Consider the following 22,018-nt stretch of genomic DNA (forward strand, 5'->3'; position numbering starts at 1 on the left):
TCCATCCCTTTCGGCCAGCCAACGGAATCTTGCACGTTGTTTCCAATGAACAGAATCATTTCGAAGTAAAGTTAAATATTCCAGATTTAGATGATTTCTGAGAAGCCAATCAGGCGGAGAAAGGGACCTTTGTTCTTCGAGTAGATCTAGCTCAGAAATGCAGCGACGTACCGAATCTTTCTGGGAAGCAGAAGCAGCACGATGATTTACCGATCAAGTGCGGATCTTCGCCTTTAGAGCTTTGATTTTGAGAGGGAGCGCCCCGCCCGGATTAGGGTGATATGCAACTTCTGGCCACCAGTCAGTTGAAGGACTCATTAAGGGTCCAAGAATTTTCAAAGCGAAACGAAGAGCGCCCCCAAGCAGGGGGGTGAGTATTGAGTTGAATAGGCCAGTGATCGGAGCCAACTTTGTTTAGGACTTGGCCAGATGTATTGGGGAATAATTGAAGCCACTCATTGTTAGCAAGGAATCTATCAAACTTGGAAAGAATAGGAGAAGTTTGGCCCCATTTGACCAGGTGAATTTTTTTCCAAAGAGGAATTTATGAGAGCTCAAGGCTTCCATGAGATCGGAGAAAGCTCTCATTGTGGAAGTGGTTTTGATGGCGGGAGGGCTTTTTTCTAAGTAGAGAAGGATGGCGTTGAAATCCCTGGCTAGGAGCCAGGGTAAATCCCAAAGTTGAACAAGGAGAGAGAAAGATTTCTTCCCAAAAGGAGGCTCGGTCATTTTGACGAGTTGCCCATAGACTCCAGTTAATGCCCAGGATGTCCCTAGGGAACGGTCATGAAAACGAATGCCAATGGAGAATTGGCCTAGCAGAGAGAGTGTAGCATCTACTAATTTTGTGTTCCAGATGACAAGGATGCCACCAGAGCAGCCAATCGCGTCGACCTTTGCCCATTTTGGGTCCAAATTATTCCAAAGATAATGAACAATAGAATTGTCAAAAAATTGTAGCTTAGTTTTTACTAATATTACAATATTTGGCTTACATTCAAAAAGGGCTGCTTTGATGATGGCACGCTTAGACCGCAAGCCGATTCCTTTGTGCGATGTCCCACTCGAGGAGGTGGGCCAGAAAGCGTGGTAGGTGGAGGGGAGTAAAGTCGTGCCCCGAGTGTGCGCAGAGTGCTCGTCCTACCTCGTGGGGCCAGCATTCCTCTCCCGATATGCAAGGTATTGAAGAGAAGCACATGAATCTAACACCCAAGAGTCAATAAGGCTATCAACTGACAAGAGTAAAGCATCTTGTACCTCTTCAGTCACCGCATTTGCAGCATCGTTTTTCATTTCATCCTTCTTCGGTGCTCTGCAGTTCTTTCTTTATGTGACCAGACTTGCCACAACTCCAGCATTTCACATTCCTTCCGAATTTGGACTTGCTTCTACCATTCCTGGATTTCCCTCTACCATTGCCCTTGTTGGAATTCCTCTCAAAGTTTTTTTTTTTTATAAAGATGTATTTATATTAAAAAGAGAAAAATTACAAAGGAAGAGGGAGCAAATCCCTATCAACAAGAGATTGCAGGGTCGCTCCCTGCTTGGCTAGCTTTGCAGATCTCGGAATGTGAGACCAAATACAAGAGAGTAGTGAGGTAATTTCTAAAATTTCCCGAAAGATGTCCCAATGGTGCCACGGCGGAGGAGAAGTACACTCGCACCAACCAATGACCACCTTTGAGTCCCCTTCAATGTGAAGGGGACCACTGCACTTGTCTCTGAAAACGTGAAGCCCATTGAGGAGGCCATGGAGCTTAGCTGACATTGAATCTGAAATGCCTAAAGGGCCGGCATAAGAGAAACACTGATTGTCGGATGGATCCGAAATAACTCCCCCAAAACCAGCGATCCCAGGATTGCCGAGAAAAGAGCCATCAAAATTCAACTTTAGGTAACCAGCTTCGGGGAGAGTCCACTCCTGCATGGCTTGGACCTTGGTCCCAATGTGCATCTTTGCCAAATTGCTCCAGTTTTCATGGATAGCGGTACCCTCGAAGGAGGAAAAAGACTTCTTAGTCAGAAGCCAAGAGGAAATTTGGCACGACACCCAGTCCGCTACTCTTACCGCTGATTCACTTCTAGTATCGAAACGCCTACGGTTGCGTTCATTCCAAAGCCCCCACGAAACAAAACTGGCACAGGCAGAGATCATCACTTTTCCGAGACCAAGAAGGGGATAGCCAATGAGCAACTTGCTGAAGGAGATCAGATCAGCTGACATACAGAATTGCAGCCCCAACTTGCAGAGAACTGAGGTCCACACATTCCACGAGAAAGAGCACTCTAGCAGAATATGATTGGTGGTTTCAACCTCTGTATTGCAAAAAGGACAGAGGGAGTCGATAGATGGGTGGCCCCTTTTTCTAAGCACGTCTTCCATGAGAATCTTACTTTGGCAAGCACTTCACATGAAGAATTTTATCTTTAGCGGTGAACAGAGACGCCACACAAAGTGTATCTCATGTTCCCTTTGAGTCGAACCCAGCCATTAATGTATCTGTATGCAGATGAAACTGAGAAGGTGCCGCTTTTGTCAGGCCACCAAATGAGCTTGTCAGCATCAAAAGGTCTTAATTCTGACAAAATTTAAAGAATTCGTCAAGCGGCTTGCTTCCAAAGCCTCCGTGTCGGAGAGAACCCTTCGGGGATGTAGGCTCAAACCACCCCCCTCAAAAGCATCAACTACTGATATCTCCCTTTGTGTAGAGAGGAGGAATAGATTCTTGAAAGAGATCCGTAAAGGTTCCTGCCCTATCTACCAATCATCCCAAAATTTAAGGGATCTACAATTTCCAACAAAAAATCTACTAGCAGTGGAAAATTTTTGAAGAAGTGAGTATAGCGATCTCCATATTGAGGATAGTCCTCTCCGATTACCACCTGACATCCACCATGGAGAATTCCAACCCAGCTTAACAAGAACCATATCCTTCCAAAGGTTAGAAGAAATTGTGTTGAACTTCCATGTCCATTTTAGGAGCAAAGCTTGGTTCATTTCCTTTGATTTCCATTTCCTTTGATTTCCGAATCCCCAGCCCACCCAATCTCTTTGGCAGACAGACTTCATCCCATCTGGCCAGGTGATATTTAAATGTATTGCTTGATCCCCTCCAGAGAAACCTTCTTTTCATCTTATCCATGATTTTACATACGAAAGAAGGGCAAGGCATAAAGGATAAAGCATAATTTGGGATGTCCGCAATACAAGACTTAAGGAGGGTGAGAGGCCAAGGTAAGTTGTTGGGTGGCTAGTTGTTGAACAGCCAAATATATTTGCCATCTCTGCAAGAAGCTTAGGGCCAACATTGAATCCCATGAGAGAGGTTTTCCTCCAATTAACTTTTTGCCCAGACGCTAATTCAAAAAGGCCCAATACCGCTTTGATCCTTCTAACTCCTTCAATATTTCCGATTCCAAATATAATGGTATCATCCACATACTGAAGTATGGGGATATTAAAAGCATGTTGGGGACTAGTGGGGGGGAGTCATCCAAGATTAACAGCAAAATAAAACATAGAGGAGAGGAAATCTGCTACCATGGTATCAGCACTTAAGGTAGAATTAGATGTTGACGATTATTTGGAGTCCTTTCTACGAACTTCCTCCTCAAGAATGGTATCTCAAACATCATTAAAAATCAACTTACCGTTGCCTACAGAGTTGCTGCTTACAGCCCTCATAGGCTCCCAACAATTTGGTCGAGACGCCAAAAGAATTAAAACACAAACCTCATCATCAAATTTAATTTGAATGGAGGTCAATTGAATGACAATCGTGCTAAACTCATTCAAATGTGATGGCATTGATGTATTTTCAATCATATTTAAATTGAAGAGTTTTTTCATGAGATGTACCTTATTATTTGCGGAAGGCTTCTCATATATGTCGGACAAAATCTTCATCATCCCTGCTGTGGTTTCCTCTGATGGTACGTTGTGAGCAACATTTTTCGAAAGTGTTAACCGGACTACTCCCAACACCTGTTTATCAAGGAGATTCTACTCATCATCTTTCATACCTTCTGGTTTCATATCCAGAAGTGGTGCGTGCAGCTCTTTACTGTACAAATAATCTTCGATCTGCATCCTCCAGAACGCAAAATCCATAACATCAAACTTATTGATTCCAAGTGTCGATCCTTCTCCGCCAGTCATTGCTCTCAATCACGAACGAAAACTCTAATACCACTTATTAGGAATTAGATGTCCTAATTCCAAACTAACAAGAGCAATAATAATAATCGCAGAAGAAAGGAAAAGCAAACACGAATAAACACAACAAGATTTATACAGGTTCGCCTCAAGATGAGACTACGTCCTATCTTCCGCCGCTGCAATAATCCACTATGAAGATAAAATAGTTTACAAGAGAGATCAAACACACTTTCAGGTGTTGCTTTTCTCTAACCTCTCTCGGCCGCAACTGATTGTCCACGGATGATAAAACCCTAATAGTGGCAACCCAAATATAAAGAGAAAACTAGGGCAATTGCGATACAAGAGTAAAATTCTCAAACTGCCCTTAATGAAATAGCAGTTAATAGATCGCGGACCAGGCGAGGGCTCCCTGCCCCCTTCCAACACCCACAGCGACCTTACCGCGAAGGTCGATCCACGTACCGACTCAGCGTAGGGCATTGATTAGGCTCCACAACTTAACACTCTCTGTCCAACCCGCTCACATCTTCAGTACCCGACAACTCCAAGATGGCTCCTCTGAGGTACTGGTCTAATGGAAGGACTTCCTAAAATTTGAAGCCATGTGGAAGCTTTACACCGCAATTCTGACCCAGTTCCCATCCTTCCACCTTGAGGACAAAGTGCCTCTCAATGGGAAGGGGGGGGGAGGGTAGGTAGTGGTAATGATTGGCCCCCAATCTTACAGGTATACAGCAGAAAAAGAAGGGCCAATCGGGTAGCAGAGAGGAAAGACATCTCAGCATCCAGCGTGGCAGGTCCACTTAGCAGCAGCAGCAGCAGCAGCAACAGAACTGTTCATCATGGGAATAAGGGAATAAAGGGCAGGGAACTGACAGGAAAGGGGCAGAAAGAAAATTGGTAACAGAAGGGAGGCTTCCAGACCCTCGAAGTCTGGATTGGATCATCTACAGCAGGTAAGCCCTCTGTGACCCTGGTCTCCATCAGACTTCCTCTCCAACTAGTCATTTTGCAATGGCCCTAGACCCAACTTTGGCACGGACTCACAGCAAGGAACTTGTTCTATTGGGCCTAGTTTGTGCCCCATTTTAATTGTCCATGTCATAGGCCCCTTGTCCATTTGTTTGGCCAGGACATAACGAGTGTGAACCAGAATAATCCCATATATGTTAAAATTAGGAAACATCTAGTTGTTATTAGTTGAAAAAAAAACTCACAACTTTGGCTGGTCATTTTAGGATGGATTTGGACCCAGTTTTAACATAAAGAAGAAAAGCCAAAAATTAAGTGAGATGAGAAAGATAAGAAAAGAAATCTTCGTGAAAGAGGATCAGTTGACCTCCTATACACTTTTTATTAGATTCTTGCTTAGGGAATGCAACAGGAAGCAAACAGAACGAGTAAAAGATATTCTGCTACCTGTTTTGAAGTATTTGAAAGCTATTTCTGTTATCTTTCTTTCAAAATATAGTTGTTGTGCCTGCTCCTCCCGTAATGGCTAGCCAAGGTTCAAAAGAGTTCCGGGACTCTCTTGGGAACCAGATCTTCTTTTTCTCTGGGCCCCTTGGTATTGCAGACTCCACAACGGACCTGTCCTGATCGAGGGAGACTCTAAGGTGGTGATCGGTTGGTGTCAGCATGCCTCTACTCCTTCGTGGCGTCACTGGGATGCTTTTTTTGAAGTTTTGGATATTGTAAATCTCTTGGAGTGTTTTTGGTCTCTCATTCAGAGATCAGCAAATTTTGTGGCTGATGCTCTAGCCAAGCAAGGAGCCTCCTTGCAATCTCTTGTTGTCAGGAGTTAGCTCCTTTTGTTTCTCTTAATAAAATTCACATTTCATCAAAAAAAAAAAAAAAAGGTTCAAAAGAGTTTTTCACCTTAGTTCCCACAACGATAATTCTGATCGTACCCAAATTGTCAACCTCAGACATCATGTGAGCAAAGAACAGGTGGCACTTTTATCTACCAACACTCCTCATGTCCAAAGGCTAAACAACCAACCCAGCCCAAGACATGCAAAACAAATGCATAGGTCATAAACCAGAAATAAACCTGTATTTGGACTTGCTCAAATACTATTAGAAGTTGGGGTGACTCCTTTAAAAAACTTGCCAAAGTGTGGAGGTCTTTTACCAACAAATAAACATAGGATTCTTGCAAGTGTTTTTTCCCATACCTGTTGTGATGTACCCCGACAGCAATAATAAAATATTTTCAAGCAAAGGGAAGAAACGAAAAACCTTCACGGCCGAAAATCGATAGGAACGAACCAACCTGGATCAGACGTTGTATTTCCGATAGAGCTGATATGTCTCCGATAGCAGTAATCGACTATGCGCAAATACAATCGAGGTAAAAACGAAAAATCCCCCATCGAAATCACTATCAAACACCACAAGAATCAACGAGCATAACCCTGGTATTCAACGAGCAGACGATAGATTTCCAATCAAGCCAATATACTCCAATAACAGTAATCCAATGCGTGCGAATGCAATAGCAACAAAACGGAAACTCCGAAATCGAAATCACAATCGAACTCCAATAAAATCAGCAAGCATAACCACTGGTATTCGAGAGACCAGGACTCTCCCTGAGCACGGCTCTGTAGACGAAACAACGCCCCTTCCTCTCCCGCGGCTGGCCTCTAAATTCCCTCCCGAAGCCACTTAAAATGTCAAATTCCCAAAATGCCCCTGACCACATTAATCACCCTCTAATTATCCTTCCAAGTGTTGTTTACTCCTTCTAGAGTAGGTAACACTAATTTGGGGTCTATCATTACCCCCCGCCCAAACTTTCACCTTGTCCTCAAGGTGAAAAGCAGGAAACTGAAGCCTCATTGCCTCAAAATCCTCCCAAGTGGCTTCAAACTCGGGTAGGTCCTTCCATTGCACCAAAGCCTCCAACTGTTGCTGCCCATTTTTGTCCACTCTTCGTATATTCAAAATGGCAGCAGGTTCAACCAACATCTCTAATTCAGCATTCAATTGTGGAGGAAGAATCGAAGATGAATGTGATATTCCTTTTGCTCGACGACGTTGGGAGACATGAAACACCGGATGCACGGAGGACTCTGGTGGAAGTTGCAGTTTTTAAGCAACTCTTCCAACTCGTAACACCACCTCAAAAGGTCCATAAAAACGTGCCGCCAACTTCTCACTGCGCCGAGTGGCCAACGAACATTGCCGATAGGGCCTGAGTTTTACAAACACGCGATCCCCCACTTGAAACTCTTCATCTCTCCTTTTAAGATCAGTCGTGGCCTTCATTCTCTAATGAGCCCACAGTAATTGCATCTTCAAATCATCAAGATATGCATCCCGTTCCTCTAAAATGTGCTCGACTTCAGAAACTATAGCTGTCCCAGACTTATAGTGCAATAAGGACGGAGGGTCACGTCCGTATAAGACTCGGAATGGAGCGGTACCCGTAGAAGAATGGAAGCTGGTGTTATACCAATATTCTGCCCATGACAACCATTTCGCCCAAGTTTTTGGTCTATCAGAAGCAAAACATCGAAGATAGGTCTCCAAACACCTGTTAACCACTTCAGATTGACCATCTATTTGAGGGTGGTAGGCGGTGTTGTGCCGCAATTCAGTCCCTTGGAGATGAAAGAGTTCCTGCCAAAAATGACTCATAAACACTTTGTCCCAATCCGAAATAATAGACTTGGGCACCCCATGCAATCTAATCACACCTGTCTCACAAATAAATCAGCCACGATTTTGGCTGTAAATGGGTGCCGCAACACCAAAAAGTGAGCATACTTGCTCAACCTATCCACCACCACCATAATAGTATCCATGCCCTCTGACTTTGGCAACCCTTCAATAAAGTCCATGGTCAAAGCCTCCCAAACCATCTCTGGTAAATCAATAGGCTGAAGAAGACCAGCTGGGGACCTTGCCAAGTGTTTGTTCTTTTGGAGACCTCACAATTTTGAATGAATTCAGTCACTTTTTTCTTCATACCCGGCCATTATAAGTCCACAGCCATTCTTCTATATGTTTTAACCTCCCCCGAATGGCCCCCAATAGGTGTGCAGTGGTATTCACGCAATAAGGTTGGAATTAAGGAAGAAGTCGCAGATAAAACCAACCTACCATTGTAAAAGAGCTGCCCATGGTCAACTTGAAACCCTACTACCTTGTCACCAGCTACCGATCATGTGATAATTTGTTGTAAGAATGAGTCCGCTGCCACTTCTTGTTGTAAAACATCCATATCCAGCCATTGCACCCCAAAAACTGCAGCTATATTCATCATGTCCGGTTTGTGAGAGAGTGCATCCGCCACTCTATTACTTGCCCCCGGTCGGTATTGAATGTCAAAGTCATAGCCCATCAATTTCACCAACCAACTTTAGTATTCCACGCTTACAAGACGTTGTTCCAGCAAGAATTATAAACTTTGCTGGTCAGTTCGCACCAAAAACCTCCTTCCCAGCAGGTACGGACGCCATTTCTGAATAGCCAACACAATGGCCATGAGCTCTTTTTCATAAATAGACTTCAATTGGGCTCGTTCACTCAATACTTGACTAAAAAATGCAATCGACCGTTGATCTTGCAATAGAACAGCCCCTAGCCCATATCTAGAAGCATCGATCTCCACAATAAACGGCTTCGAAAAATCGGGTAGAGCCAAAACTGGTCCCATAGTCATGGCTTCCTTCAAACGCTCAAATGCCCATGTGGCTTCATCCGACCACCCAAACCTATCTTTTTTTAATTGATCAGTCAAGGATTTTGCAATATCTCCATAACCCAAAACAAATTTCCGATAGTATCCTGTAAGACCAAGGAAACCCCGTAGGTCCTTAAGTGTGGTTGGTGCGGGCCAGTCAATCATAGCATGTATTTTACTCAGATCAAGTGACACCCCCTCTCTAGAAATGACATGTCCCAAGTATTCTATCTGTTCTCTCCCAAAAGAACACTTCGTAGAATTAGCATACAACTTGTGTTCTCTTAATTTCTCCAAAACAGCCACTAAATTATCACAGTGAGCACTCCAACTTGGACTATATATCAAAATATCATCGAAGAATACCAATACAAATTGTCGGAGAAAGGCTTTGAATACCTCATTCATAAGGGATTGAAATGTAGTCGGTGCATTGGTAAGCCCAAAAGGCATGACCAAGAATTCGTAGTGTCCTTCATGAGTCCGGAAAGCTGTCTTGTGCACATAAGCTGCTTTCATTCAGATTTGGTGGTATCCCGACTTCAAGTCCAGCTTTGAAAAGACTTGTGCTCCATGAAGCTCATCTAACAACTCATCAATCACTGGGATGGGAAACTTATCCGGAATAGTCTCCCTATTAAGGGCTCTATAGTCCACACAAAATCTCTAGCTTCCGTCTTTCTTCTTGACAAATAGCACGGGGCTTGAAAAAGGGCTAGTGCTAGGCTGTATGATTCCAGCAGCCAACATTTCTCCCACCAACCTTTCTATTTCATCTTTTTGTATATGGGAGTACCGATATGGACGAACACTCACCGGTGAAGCTCCTTCCTTCAAAGTTATAGCATGCTCCTTTTCCCTTTTTGGTGGTAACTCTTGGGGCATGGCAAAAACATCCCCAAACTTCGTCAAAACTTTCATCACCATCGTTGTCGTGTCCTCCTTCGGTTGTGACGCGTCCACTGTGGTACTGCCCAACTCCACAAGAACCCCATGTCCCTCATGCTTGATAGTTCGCATCATCGCCTTAAGTGAAACCAAAGTTTTGTGTAAGGAGGGATCTCCCTATAACACCACCGTCTCATTACCCAATCTAAACTTCATAACATCTGTTTTCCAATTCGTATATGTTCCTCCCAAGGTTTCCAACCATTGTACCCCTAAAATCACATCGGTGCTTCCCAATTCCAAAGGCAAAAAATCCTCCATGATATCTATTCCTTGAAGAGTTAATCAAACCCCCTTACAAATTCCTTCCCTGGGCAGTGCCACACCTGTACCCAATTGAACGCCATACTTTTTACCACTGTAGTGGAAATAAAATTATGGGTTGCTCCTCCATCAATAAGTACAACGACTGGTTGTTCTCCGATGCTTCCCGCAATCTTGATAGTCTTCGGAAGTGTTAATCCAACTACCGAATTCAACGACACCTCCACTATTTGAGCAGCCGCTCTAACCTCTTCTTCCTGTTGTTCACACTTGTCGTCGTCGCCATCCTCCATAACTTCGTCTTCAAGCTCTTGTAAAATCAGCACTTGTAGATCCTTGTTTTTACATCTATGCCCAGCTGAGAATTTTTCATCACAACGGTAGCACAAACCCCGCTCTCTCCGGTATTGGATTTCGGCTTCCGTGAGTTCTTGAATGGTGTCCTCTTCTCCATCCCATGTTTCATCTTTTCTGCCATGAGCGTGGTCCTCCCGTTACCCCCAACTATGGTCCCCGCTGGTTTTGGAGTACCTAGCCCAAACCAAGTCTGCTTAATAACTTTATTTTTTTCTTCCAACTTTTGGGCCAACTCCATGGTCCTTCCCAACCCATTGGGCTCCAACACCCTCACCTCGGCCCGAATTTCGGGCTTAAGCCCATTAACAAAGTTGGACTCAAACACCTTTTCTAGAATATCTTCTAACGTGGAAGCCAAATCCTCAAATCGCCTTCTGTAATCTCTCACGGTGGTCTCCTGCTTCAATGCCAGAAATTTCTCATAAGGAGATTCGTCTTCGGAACTTTAGAACCTTTTTAGCAATAAGGACTGAAATTCTTCCCAGTTCATGATCTCCCTCCTATTATTTTCATACTTGAACCATTTTATTGCCTCCCCTTCCAGACATACTACGGCGGCTTCCATTTTTTCATCGTGAGATACCCGGTTAAGCGAGAAATAGCGCTCAGCTCTGTAAATCCAGTCATCGGGATCTTCTCCCTCAAAAATTGGCAACTCTAACTTTCTGGGTCGCACTTCATATCTGCTCTACCGATTCCGGTCAACCTCGCCACCTTCTCTTCCGTGTCTGATACCTCTCTGGATCGAGTTATCGCCCACTGCCGAGTCCAGTCCCTGTCTCGTTGTCGCCGACCTACTCTGCGCATTTAGATTTCGTTTGAGCTCCTCTTGAGTACGCAGGAGTTGTTCAACACGCCCAATCAACGCTGTCAACCACTGTTCCATGGCCGGAATCTTCCGAACCTCTTCCTTCATCGAGCTCACCTCCTCCCTTACTGAGCTCACGATTCCTTCCACCGATTCCACCCTCGACTCCATTCTGGTAGTCACCATGAGGATCGTTTTTTGCGCTCTCGACCCGATGATGTTCTCCCGATAGCGCTGTTGTACCTCCGATAGAAATAACATTGTTCGCTTCTGATAAAAATAATGAAATCTTGTGCGAATCCAATCAACGGAAAGAAACAAAAACTCCGCTTCACTGCCGAAAACCAGAGGCAAACCCAACCTCGCTCTGATACCAGATGATGTACCCCGGCAGCAATAATAAAATATTTTCAAGCAAAGGGAAGAAACGAAAAACCTTCACGGCAGAAATTCGATAGGAACAAACCAACCTAGATCAGACGTTGTATTTCTGATATGTCTTTGATAACAGTAATCGACTATGCGCAAATACAATCGAGGTAAAAACGAAAAATCCCCCGTCGAAATCACTATCAAACACCACAAGAATCAACGAGCATAACCCTGGTATTCAACGAGCAGACGATAGATTTCCGATCAAGCCAATATACTCCAATAACAGTAATCCAATGCGTGTGAATGCAATAGCAACAAAACGGAAACTCCGAAATCGAAATCACAATCGAACTCCAATAAAATCAGCAAGCATAACCACTGGTATTCGAGAGACTAGGACTCTCCCTGAGCACGGCTCTGTAGATGAAACGACGCCCCTTCCTCTCCGGTGGCTGGCCTCTAAATTCCCTCCCGAAGCCACTTAAAATTGTCAAATTCCCAAAATGCCCCTGACCACATTAATCACCCTCTAATTATCCTTCCAAGTGTTGTTTACTCCTTCTAGGGTAGGTAACACTAATCTGGGGTCTATCATGTTGCTCTCCTCCCTTGACATCGATAGGCTTCCCTCTAACCCCAACTCTCTGTAACCCCAGATAAGAACTGTGTTTTACTTTATGTCAAATGATAACATAGAACCGACTTCCCAAATATTCATCAGAACAAGACATATAAAGAGACCTAAATTAGTATGGTAAGAAGAATTAATCAACATTGTCTGGCCCGATTATCAGAAGGAATAACAGAGACAGGTGGACGGCCAAAGTAGACTTCATTATTCAATTCTGTTGCAGGACTTCAATTGCCATATTCAACCTCTCAGGGTTGGAGGCATAGCTCAAGTCGAATGCAAGTGCTTCTTGTTTCTTTATTGTTTTAATTTTAAAGGACCTAAGAGCATTTCTCCACCTTTTCATGCAAATAAAATAAAGTACTACTGCCTCCTCATTTTCTTCCTTACTAAAAAACAGCTAGAAATATTCCTTGATCATGTATCTTTATTTCAGTATCTTCTTTCCAAATGGCTTCCCTGACCACCTCCATTCCTCTTTTATATTCTTTTCTGAGCCCACACTTAAACAAGATATCATTCAATGAAAAAATAAAACTACACTATATTGCCAATTTTTTATTTAAGAAGGTATAAAAGAGATTACAGTTGAATCTTTTCCTCCATTAAAGCTGAAGGCAACCTCCTCAAACCTGTTGAGAAAAAAAAAAAAAGAACTCTTGATCACCAATTAAATGCACAGAATTACTCCAAATACAGGTCATAGTTTAAACAAGGAAGAAAATAAAACATCTATGGATTTGAATATATATACATATACATACATATATACTATATATATATATTGTAAAAATAAGAGAAATTGAGAAAATAGAGAAGAAAGAGAGAAGAAAAAAGAGAGAAAAGGAATTCCAGAAGTGCTGCAGAGTGTAGCACACTTCTCAAAGGTCAACTTTTGACCTCACTCTTTATTAAATAGGTCACTTAAGTGAAAACTTACTAAATAACATAAATGCCCCTCTATTTTTATGAAAGGTGATTTTATTAAGAGAACCAGAGAAAAAAGGAGTTATCCCTAACAACAAGAGATTGCAAAGAAGCTCCCTATTTGACCAAAACATCAGCCACAGAATTTTCAGATCTCAGGATGTGAGACCAAAAACAGTCAAACAAGCTGACAATTTCCATAATTTAAAAAAAAAAGTGTCCCAATGACGCCACGGAGGCGCTGAGGAATGTTCACACTAGCCGATCACCACCTTAGAATCTCCCTCGATGAGAATGGGTCCGGCGTACTGATCGCAGAAAACACGAAGCCCATTAAGCAAGTTGTGGAGCTCTGCCGTCGGGAATCCGCAATACCGAGAGGGTCGGCGAAGGAGAGGATCTAGTTCCCAAGAGATTCACGAACCACTCCGCCAAAACTAGCTAAACCAGGGTTGCCAAAAGAGGAACCATTAAAGTTTAATTTAAGGACACCGGTAGGCGACGGGGTCCACTCAAAAATAATTGGGGACTTCAAAGACGTATGGAGCTGGGCAAGACAACTCCAATTGTCTCTGATGGAAGATCCCAAGAAGGGGGAGAAGGTTTTTCAAGAGTGGAGCCATGTAGCAATATTTCTTGAGCAAGTTTTAACGACTCTTTCTTGGGAATTGAACTTGGCACCGAATCTCCTTTGATTGCGCTCTAACCAGAGACCCCAAGGAATGAAAGCCGAGCAAGTTGAGATCATCATTATCCCAAGACGGGGACGGCAGCACCTGCAAGCATCCGACAGGCTATTGGAAGATCCGCAAGAAAGCAGAACTGGAACCCAATTAGGCTGATAATTGACATCCAAATCTCCCACGAGAAAGGGGATAGGAGGAGCAGGCGGCTAACAATTTCCTCGGCGACATGGAAAAAAGGGTAAACGGGGTCCACCCCAAACTGGCCACGCTTTCTAAGATTGTCAACAAAGAGGATTTTGTTAAGGCAGGCGCTCCACATGAATTTTACTTTTGGGGGGGCCTTGAGATGCCAGGTGAACTCCACTGCATGCCTGGAGCTATGAGCGAGCCAACCTCGTACAACAAGATAGGTGAAGGATATAAAAAAAGAGTCACTCTTATATGACCCCACTAGACTCAATTACTTAATATCTCCTAGCATATGCATCATATAAACCTAAAAATTGAACCCAATATACATTATAGATAGAAGATTACTCTCCTAACCCTAGAGGGAAAAATCAAGTATGTAAAATCACCAAATTACCCTTGATTCTAACAACTTTAATACTCGCCCTCAAGTTGGAGCGTATATATCGACAAGCCTCAGCTAGTTAAAAAAGATTTCATGATCTCTTTTTCCCAAAGCTTTGGTAAAAACATCACCAAGTAAATCTTTAATCTTGACATAGGGAGAGCACGGTTCTACTCATCACAACATATAAAGTAACAATCTACCTCTACATATTTAGTTCTTTCATGAAACACTGGATTGCTTGCAATAAAGATGGCGGCTTGATTATCACAGTACATCATCATAGCCTCTTCAGTAGGAAAGCCCAATTCTTTCAACATAGATTCCACTCGTAGAAGTTCACTAACCGTATGAGCGCCCTCCCCTCTATACTCAACCTCTACACTTGAACGAGCAACTATATTCAATTTCTTGCTCTTCCAACTCATTAAGCCACCTCCAACACACACAATATCCAGAAGTTGATTTTTTATCCAACTTGGACCCTACATAATCAACGTCTGAATATCCTATAATTTGCAAAAGACTATGTTGCTCATACAATAGTCCATTTTCTCGGTGCACCATTCAAGTATCTCAATATTCACAAGGCACCTTCTAAATGAGTTTTTCATGAGTGTTCCATAAACCCGTTTACCATTCTCACTGCAATGGTTATATCAAACCTGGTCACTATAGCATAAATAAGTTTGCCTACTAACCCCCTACATGGTCTTATCTCTGAGCTCATTATTGTCCTCCTCATGAAGATCACGATTAACCTCTATAGGAGACTCTACAGGTTTAGCTCATAACAACTCATACTCATGTCATACATTTGTCACATACTTCCTTTGGATCAATCAATCATATACTTTCTTTGGATCAAAACAATCCTTGTTCTGCTTCGTGCTATTCAATCCCAAGAAAATATTTAAGTCCCAACTTGTGAAAGAAATGTGTCCAGATTCATCAAGCAAAAGGGGAAAGGACCAACAGATGTGGGATTGACTCTACTTCCCTGCAAAGGCAGAAAAGGGATTGAGGGTTGGATTTCCTCTTCTTCTCAGATTGTCGACCATGACAATGCGATTAAGAAGACATTGAAAGAAAGAATAGCGCTTTAGGGGGTCCAGATAATTTCTAGGCAATGCTGCATTTTAGGACTAAAGGTTATCGCATCCCTTTAGATGTCTATAAACTGAGGAAACAGTGAACTTACCACTATCATCTTGGGAGGAAACCAGTCTATCTTCTAAATTGGACCTAACCCTTATTCTGCCCAAAGTGGTCAGGAGGTTGTTGGCTTCAAGAGCTTCCTCTTCAGTCAATCGTCTCCGAAGACCAAGATCCAAATCCCTTTGAGACATCCAATTTTTTGACACAAGCGGCAACAGATTTGAGGCCAGGGGGTTATAGCGTGGCCACTTCTCTTTCAAAGTTTTGTCACCAACCCACTAATCCTCCCAGAATCCCACCAATTGTCCATTGCCAATGTAAAACCAGGTTGCGGATTGGAACTGGTTTTGAAGGAGGTATAGCCCGCCACAAAGGGGATAGAAGCCTTTTGTTCCCTATTGTAATACACCATCCCGAGCTCCAAAGCATCTTCTTCTCGACTATTTTTTTTCCACGTGGCTGACGAAGAAGTGTTGAATCTCCAAAACCACTTAAGAAAGATGGTTTGGTTCATTTCTTTTGGTGCTCTGAACTCCCAAGCCTCCAAGACATTTAGGTTTATAGACTTCTGCCCAGCTAACTAGGTGGCATTTGAACCCATTCTCCATCACTCTCCATAGAAAGTTCCTCTTCAATTTTTCAATTTTGTTGCAAACATGGCAGGGACAAGGAAAGAAGGACATGCAGTAGTTCTGTAGCCCAGCTATGCCAGAGTTTAGGAGGGTGAGCTTTCCAGCTTTGGTAACCTTTCCAGGTAGAGAGTCAGGTTTCCATCTTCTCTAGGACTGTGCCTAGAGGTAATTATCCAGCCATCTATCAAACAAAGGGGTCCAAGGCAGGTCGTAGACAGGGAGGTATTAGAACATCCCAGGTAACTGGCAAAGGTGTTGAGTAGCCCGTCTATAAGATTGAAACCAATCAGCCTGTTCTTCTCCCAATCAACTTTTTGCCCTGTGGCTATCTCAAACAAGTTGGGGAGGGCCTTGATTCCATGAACTTGCTCCACAATTCCTTCACAAAACCAGATGGTGTCATCTACATATGGAGAAGGGGAATATCAATGTCTTTCTCCTAGGCAATCAGCCGGATCTACCCCTTTGCCTCGGCAACATAGAATGTTGAGGACAGGTACTCTACAACTAAGTTAAATAAGAGAGGGGAGAGAGGGTCCCCTTGTCGTATTCCTTTCAATCCTTTCAAGAGCCTCAGGCAGTCCTATTGAGTAATGGGGGGTATGTGACTAATGAAATGCAGCTTCTAATCTAGGACCTCCATCTCACTCCAAATCCCATAAGGGACAGGATGCCATCCAGAAAATCCCAATTGACTCTATCAAAGGCTTTTCCAAGATCCAACTTTTTTTTGAAATGGGCATGCTATTATTTCAGCAGAACACTTCACTCCAACACCTTGTTGTGGAGGACGGCCCATCTTGCGAGGTTGTATTCTTCTCTCCTTGAATAAAAAATTACACATTTTCCTCCAAAAAAAATTATTTCAGCAAAACAAGAGAATATGACTTAGTGGGGCCATCCCTTTATAACAAGAGATTGAAGGGAGGCCCCCTGTTTGGCAAGCTTGTCAGCAAAGGAATTTATTGATCTAGGAACATGAGACCAAAAACAAGAAATCATAAAAGTTATATCAGAAATTTCATATAAATAGTTGCAATGCCGCCAGGGGGTGCAGCAAATGAAGAGCATCAGCCAATAACAACCTTAGAATCTCCCTCAATGAGCAAAGGACCATTAAGGTAATCACAAAAAATAATGAGACCTTGAAGAAGGGCAAAGAATTCCGCCGAGGTAGAGTTAGATATTCCCAAAGGCCCCTAATATGTGATGAGAGGAAATCCGCCAATCCCAGCAACCACCACCAAAACCAGCTGCTCCAGGGTTACTGAGAGTGCTACTATCAAAGTTAAGTTTGATGGTCCCCGAAGGAGGAGGTTGCCATTCAATCATAGCTGGATGCGAAGGGGCAGACATTTGGGCCAGAGCACGCCAATTGACTAGAAGGGGCACATCTGAAGGTTAGCAAATTCCTCCCTAGTGTGAAGCCACAAAGAGACATGCCCTGCAATGCAATTGACGGTATCTTCCAGGTTGTGAAGAGTTGGGATTAAGCCGATGTAATTATCACTGGCATGAGATGGTTGATTGTCTTGGCTGTAGTGAGGGTTGCTAGGTGGGAGAATGTCATAGGCTCATGTTTTCGAGAGTTACTAGGGCTTTTGCCAGAAATATAGTGGTGAGGTTTCAAGCTGTAGGGACAGGTGTGCTTGTGTGAGGAAGTGGTGATGGGTTCCTGACAGTGAGGGTTGTCAATTGCTATTCCAGAGTTGCAGTGGGAGAGAGCAGGTGCAGGAGAGCATTTTGAATTTGAATAGAGTAACAAGTTGACCAATTTCGAACTGGCTAGACTCGTTGATTCTTCTAAGCCACTATTATCACCAGAATTCGAGTCCAATTCAGTTTGCCTCCAGCTAGGTGAGTCAACTCTGGAATTATTGACTCTACTTCTTCTTCCCTTCACCATCTTCCTCCTTCTATTTTCTTCCTCATTGGTACTGAATTTTTCAAAAATTTGTCTTGATCCAGAATTTCTCCTCTCCTACCATCATTTTGGTCATCTTAGAGTTGTACCACTGACTGAGTGGGATGATGAAATCCCTTCATAGTACAAGTGAATCATGCCGGTTGTGGAGTCATCCAACTTCATCATGCAACAAAAAGTGCTAGTTATTTCCAGGATAATGGGGGGCTGCCAAAGCTCCACTGGGAGACCATGATGCCAATCTACTGGCCGAGGGTGCACTCGCGGGTAGCTGGCTGCCAATGCTAGACCATGGCTAGGAGGTCACCAGGCTGAGGATCAATGCTACTACCGCACAAACTGTCCTCGTCACTAACAAACAGGACCAAACCATTGAGCTTTCCCCATGAAGGAGCATTTAGGCTTCTAAGAGAGTTGGGCATGTTCAGCTATCCAATTGGAGATATCATCACCCTCAATGCTTGGTTGCAGTAGTGGAAACAATGCAAAAGCTCAGTAGTTCTCTACCTAGAGTCAATATTTGGGAGGGAAGACAGATGGTGAGACTTCCCTCGTCTACACTTCTTGTTTCAGGTTTGGTAAGGTCGAAGATCACGGTCATGGGAGTTTTGGAAGACGATTCGTGAGTAAGGAGAGGTGTGTGTGTGTGAGAAGAGGAGCGGGGGGGGGGGGGGGGGGGGGGGGGGAGGGGAGGAGGGAGGGAGAGGGAAGACTGAGACTTCCCTCGTCTACACTTCTTGTTTCAGGTTTGGTAAGGTCGAAGATCACGGTCATGGGAGTTTTGGAAGACGATTCGTGAGTAAGGAGAGGTGTGTGTGTGTGAGAAGAGGAAGGGGGGGGGGGGGGGAGGGGTGAGGATCGTGACACCAGACCGAGTTGAGAGGTTGGGAGTCTAGATGCTTTGTTTGGCTGATTTATCCTGAAGTGCAGGGTGTGGCAAAGGTGTCTAAGATTATCTATAAAGGTGCTCCATCCAAAACCAGCTTCAGTGGTCTCTGGGACATAGATTCTGGTCATTGTCATGTCTTTATGGCATTGCACAATTTTGCATCCGCATTGCCCCTTGTATTGGAAGATGGAGAAGTAGAAGGCAAGCTGCCTTGTCCAAAGTTTCTTGGCTTTGGCTCCACTACTCCTCCAAGCTACTTGATGAAGCTTGCAGAGGCTTCCACAAGGATGCTGATGAAGGATCTTTTAACTCCTTTCCTTACCATAACTTGGATTGTGGGGTTAGTCCCATGCTCTATTCTTATATGGAGATAACAGTTTTCCCATACATGAGAGAATAATGTTGTAGAGTTTCCACCTGTCTTCTTCAACCTTTGGTCTTTTCCTCTTTTGTACTCTCTGTCATCCCTCGTCCTCAATGTCTTGGTTCTCAATCGCCAGAGTCTTCTGCCAAGCCTCACTTTGCCAAAATATGTCCCTATTCTCCTCCTTGCCACCGTTGGTGTCACGTTCTTTTCCCTCGTCTCTCACTCACTCATCTCCCTCAATTCTCTCTCTCTCTTCTCTGGGAATGTCATCATCTCCCACCACCCAGCAACATCTAATAGTTGGCACCTCCTTTCTGATATGATGGTTTTTGTTATCCTATTTTTAGCTTGTTGTATGTCATTCATCATGAACTATTTACTCCTCAAAGAGATTCCTTAATGAATTCTTAGTCCCAACATTATTCAAAAAATGAAACCAATACTTGATACCCAAATTTCATCATTTTGGACTCCATTTAGGGCAACCACTAATCAATTAGCAGGACTTCCTTCTAATTACCCTCCTTTTTTCCATTCTAGCTACAATATTATATAGTGTTGCCAGAAAAGAGGCTCTTCTATCATGTCAACCTCTGAATTCAATGCTTGGAAAAGAAAAAGAACAAAAGGATACAAGGAAATCTCCTAATGAGGGCCAAAACCAGCTCATGAAAATCTAAACCATCACTGGTATAAAATATGAAGTCGCACAGAAGAAAAATACTTTATGCTATCTCATACTTTCCTGGGTACTACATCTAGGGAGGTTCTAATTCATCAGACAGTCAGATGTTAGAATCCTGTACACGGCTGCATATCAGGTGATGGTGGTAACTTCAGGCCACAAAGGGAGAGAAAGATTATGAGTATTGAACAACAGGGATTTATGCATATAAGAGGCTTTAATATGGGTTTATCATATTATGATACCAGATTATTAAATTTAAAGCCTATAATGTAGAAATCAACCAAAGAATGTATATCCCACTCCTCTCTCTCAAAAGGTTCGGCCTACATGAAGATTTAAAGTTCCAAGAAGGGGGACTGAATTGCTTCAGTAATATCTTTTGTGCTCTGGCAGAGAGATGGAAAAAGAATCACAAGATGTTGAAAGGGGCAACTTCGACCACCCCAAAATCTGACACGACAGACCTAGCTCTGAGTTGAAAGATACGAGGATATATATCCAGGTACCAGCTAAAACTCTTAAAATGATCTCGGCCTCACAGTATGTAGAACACATGTTCGTTTTGTATGTTTTGGGAACAATGTGAAGAAGTTAAACTTTAAGTATAAATGTCAACAGCTTACAACATCCAAATATAGCTTTTTAGCTGCACATAAGTTCATAAGACCAACGAATTGATTTTAGTTTCTAATTCGTCCAGTTAACAAAATTTGGTACTCAGATATTAAACATGAATATGAAAATAATAGATGTTTCCTTTGAAAAAGGAAAAAAACTAGTACTACACGTTGAGCTTAAAACCATGAGGTATATTTTCAAAATTCATTCCGCTGATATTTACTGAAATCAAACGCAATAACGGCAAGTATATGTAAATAAAAAAAACACAATACTAAGTCATCAGTCACCAGGATAAGTAAACGACTGTCAGAATGGAAAGATATTCAAAAGATTCCCTAGCTTAAGCCGAACCAAGCTTGCAACCAATGGTGAATCAAATTGCTTACGCGTATAAAGCAAGGGCTCTCTGAATTACGTAAATTGCGTTGTCGTATTTGGTTCGAAGCCTTCGATCAGTACTCTGCCTCACTGCTTCATCGATCTCCATCGATCCAGATTCTCGATAAGGAAACTTGAATAATAAAGATATAAACCAGATTCTGAAATCAAGGGAAGAATTGATTAAATTGGAGGGCTGGAATTTTTGAGTCTGGTGCTTTGTCTATGAATATGCGATGTTATGTTGAACCAAGATGAGATTTTTGCGTATGGGTGGTCCAAGATGGAGGGAGACTTTCCGCATTTTGTCTGCGACTGAAGCTTCTTCTTAGGAGGTAACAACGGGTACAATTCAGATTTGGTTTATCTTGAATGACCCAAACATCCATATAAGACGTAAAAATAACTTGCTGACTCAACCTGGTCGGTACGTATTATGCAACCGGTCCACCTCGGTAGGTCTGTAACCGGGCCGGGTTAAATCTGGTGTTAACTGGTTTTGCCCACTAATTGAACCTAAGGATTGCAGCAAGGTAGGTTGGAGTCGGTCTTTAAAAATACACAAATCCATCGAGGGTCTGTTTGGAACCCCTAGAAAAAAAGAAAAAAAATAAGAATTTGATCATTATTATTTTCAAAAATAGTTAATGAAAATGAGATAATGATCAAATTCTCCTTTTCACTAACTATTTTTAAGAATAATAATGGTCAAACTCTCATTTCCTTTTCTTTTCTTTTCTATGTGATTCCAAATAATCCCACCTCATAATTTTAGTCCCCGTCCTGCCCTATGGTTCCTACAAGTTGTTTTTTTAACCTTATCCCCTCTATTTAACTCCACCTTGCAACCCACTGCAGCAGGATTGAAGCTATCCATGCTATGCAATGTTGATTTTAACTTCATTTGCACCTTAAGTCTTATGTAAAATCACAAGC

General features: G+C 42.9%; 1 protein-coding gene across 1 annotated transcript in view; it reads right to left on the bottom strand.

Moving 5' to 3' along the window:
- Positions 1-21,419, bottom strand: part of LOC137939212 (uncharacterized) — a 54,786-nt gene extending 33,367 nt beyond the window's left edge. Inside the window, exons 1-2 of the mRNA XM_068784436.1 lie at positions 21,091-21,419; positions 12,825-12,870 (exon numbers count right to left, since the gene is read on the bottom strand). Of these exons, the coding sequence (XP_068640537.1) occupies positions 12,825-12,870; positions 21,091-21,191 (147 nt within the window). The 5' untranslated portion in view covers positions 21,192-21,419. The remainder of the gene's footprint in view (positions 1-12,824; positions 12,871-21,090) is intronic.
- Between the last annotated feature and the right edge of the window lie 599 nt (positions 21,420-22,018).

The sequence above is a fragment of the Aristolochia californica genome, unplaced genomic scaffold, assembly GCF_029961685.1.
Source record: "Aristolochia californica isolate CCGP_79_NKW_82.1479 unplaced genomic scaffold, dmAriCali1.0.hap1 SCAF_8, whole genome shotgun sequence".
Classification (NCBI taxonomy): Eukaryota; Viridiplantae; Streptophyta; class Magnoliopsida; order Piperales; family Aristolochiaceae; genus Aristolochia; species Aristolochia californica.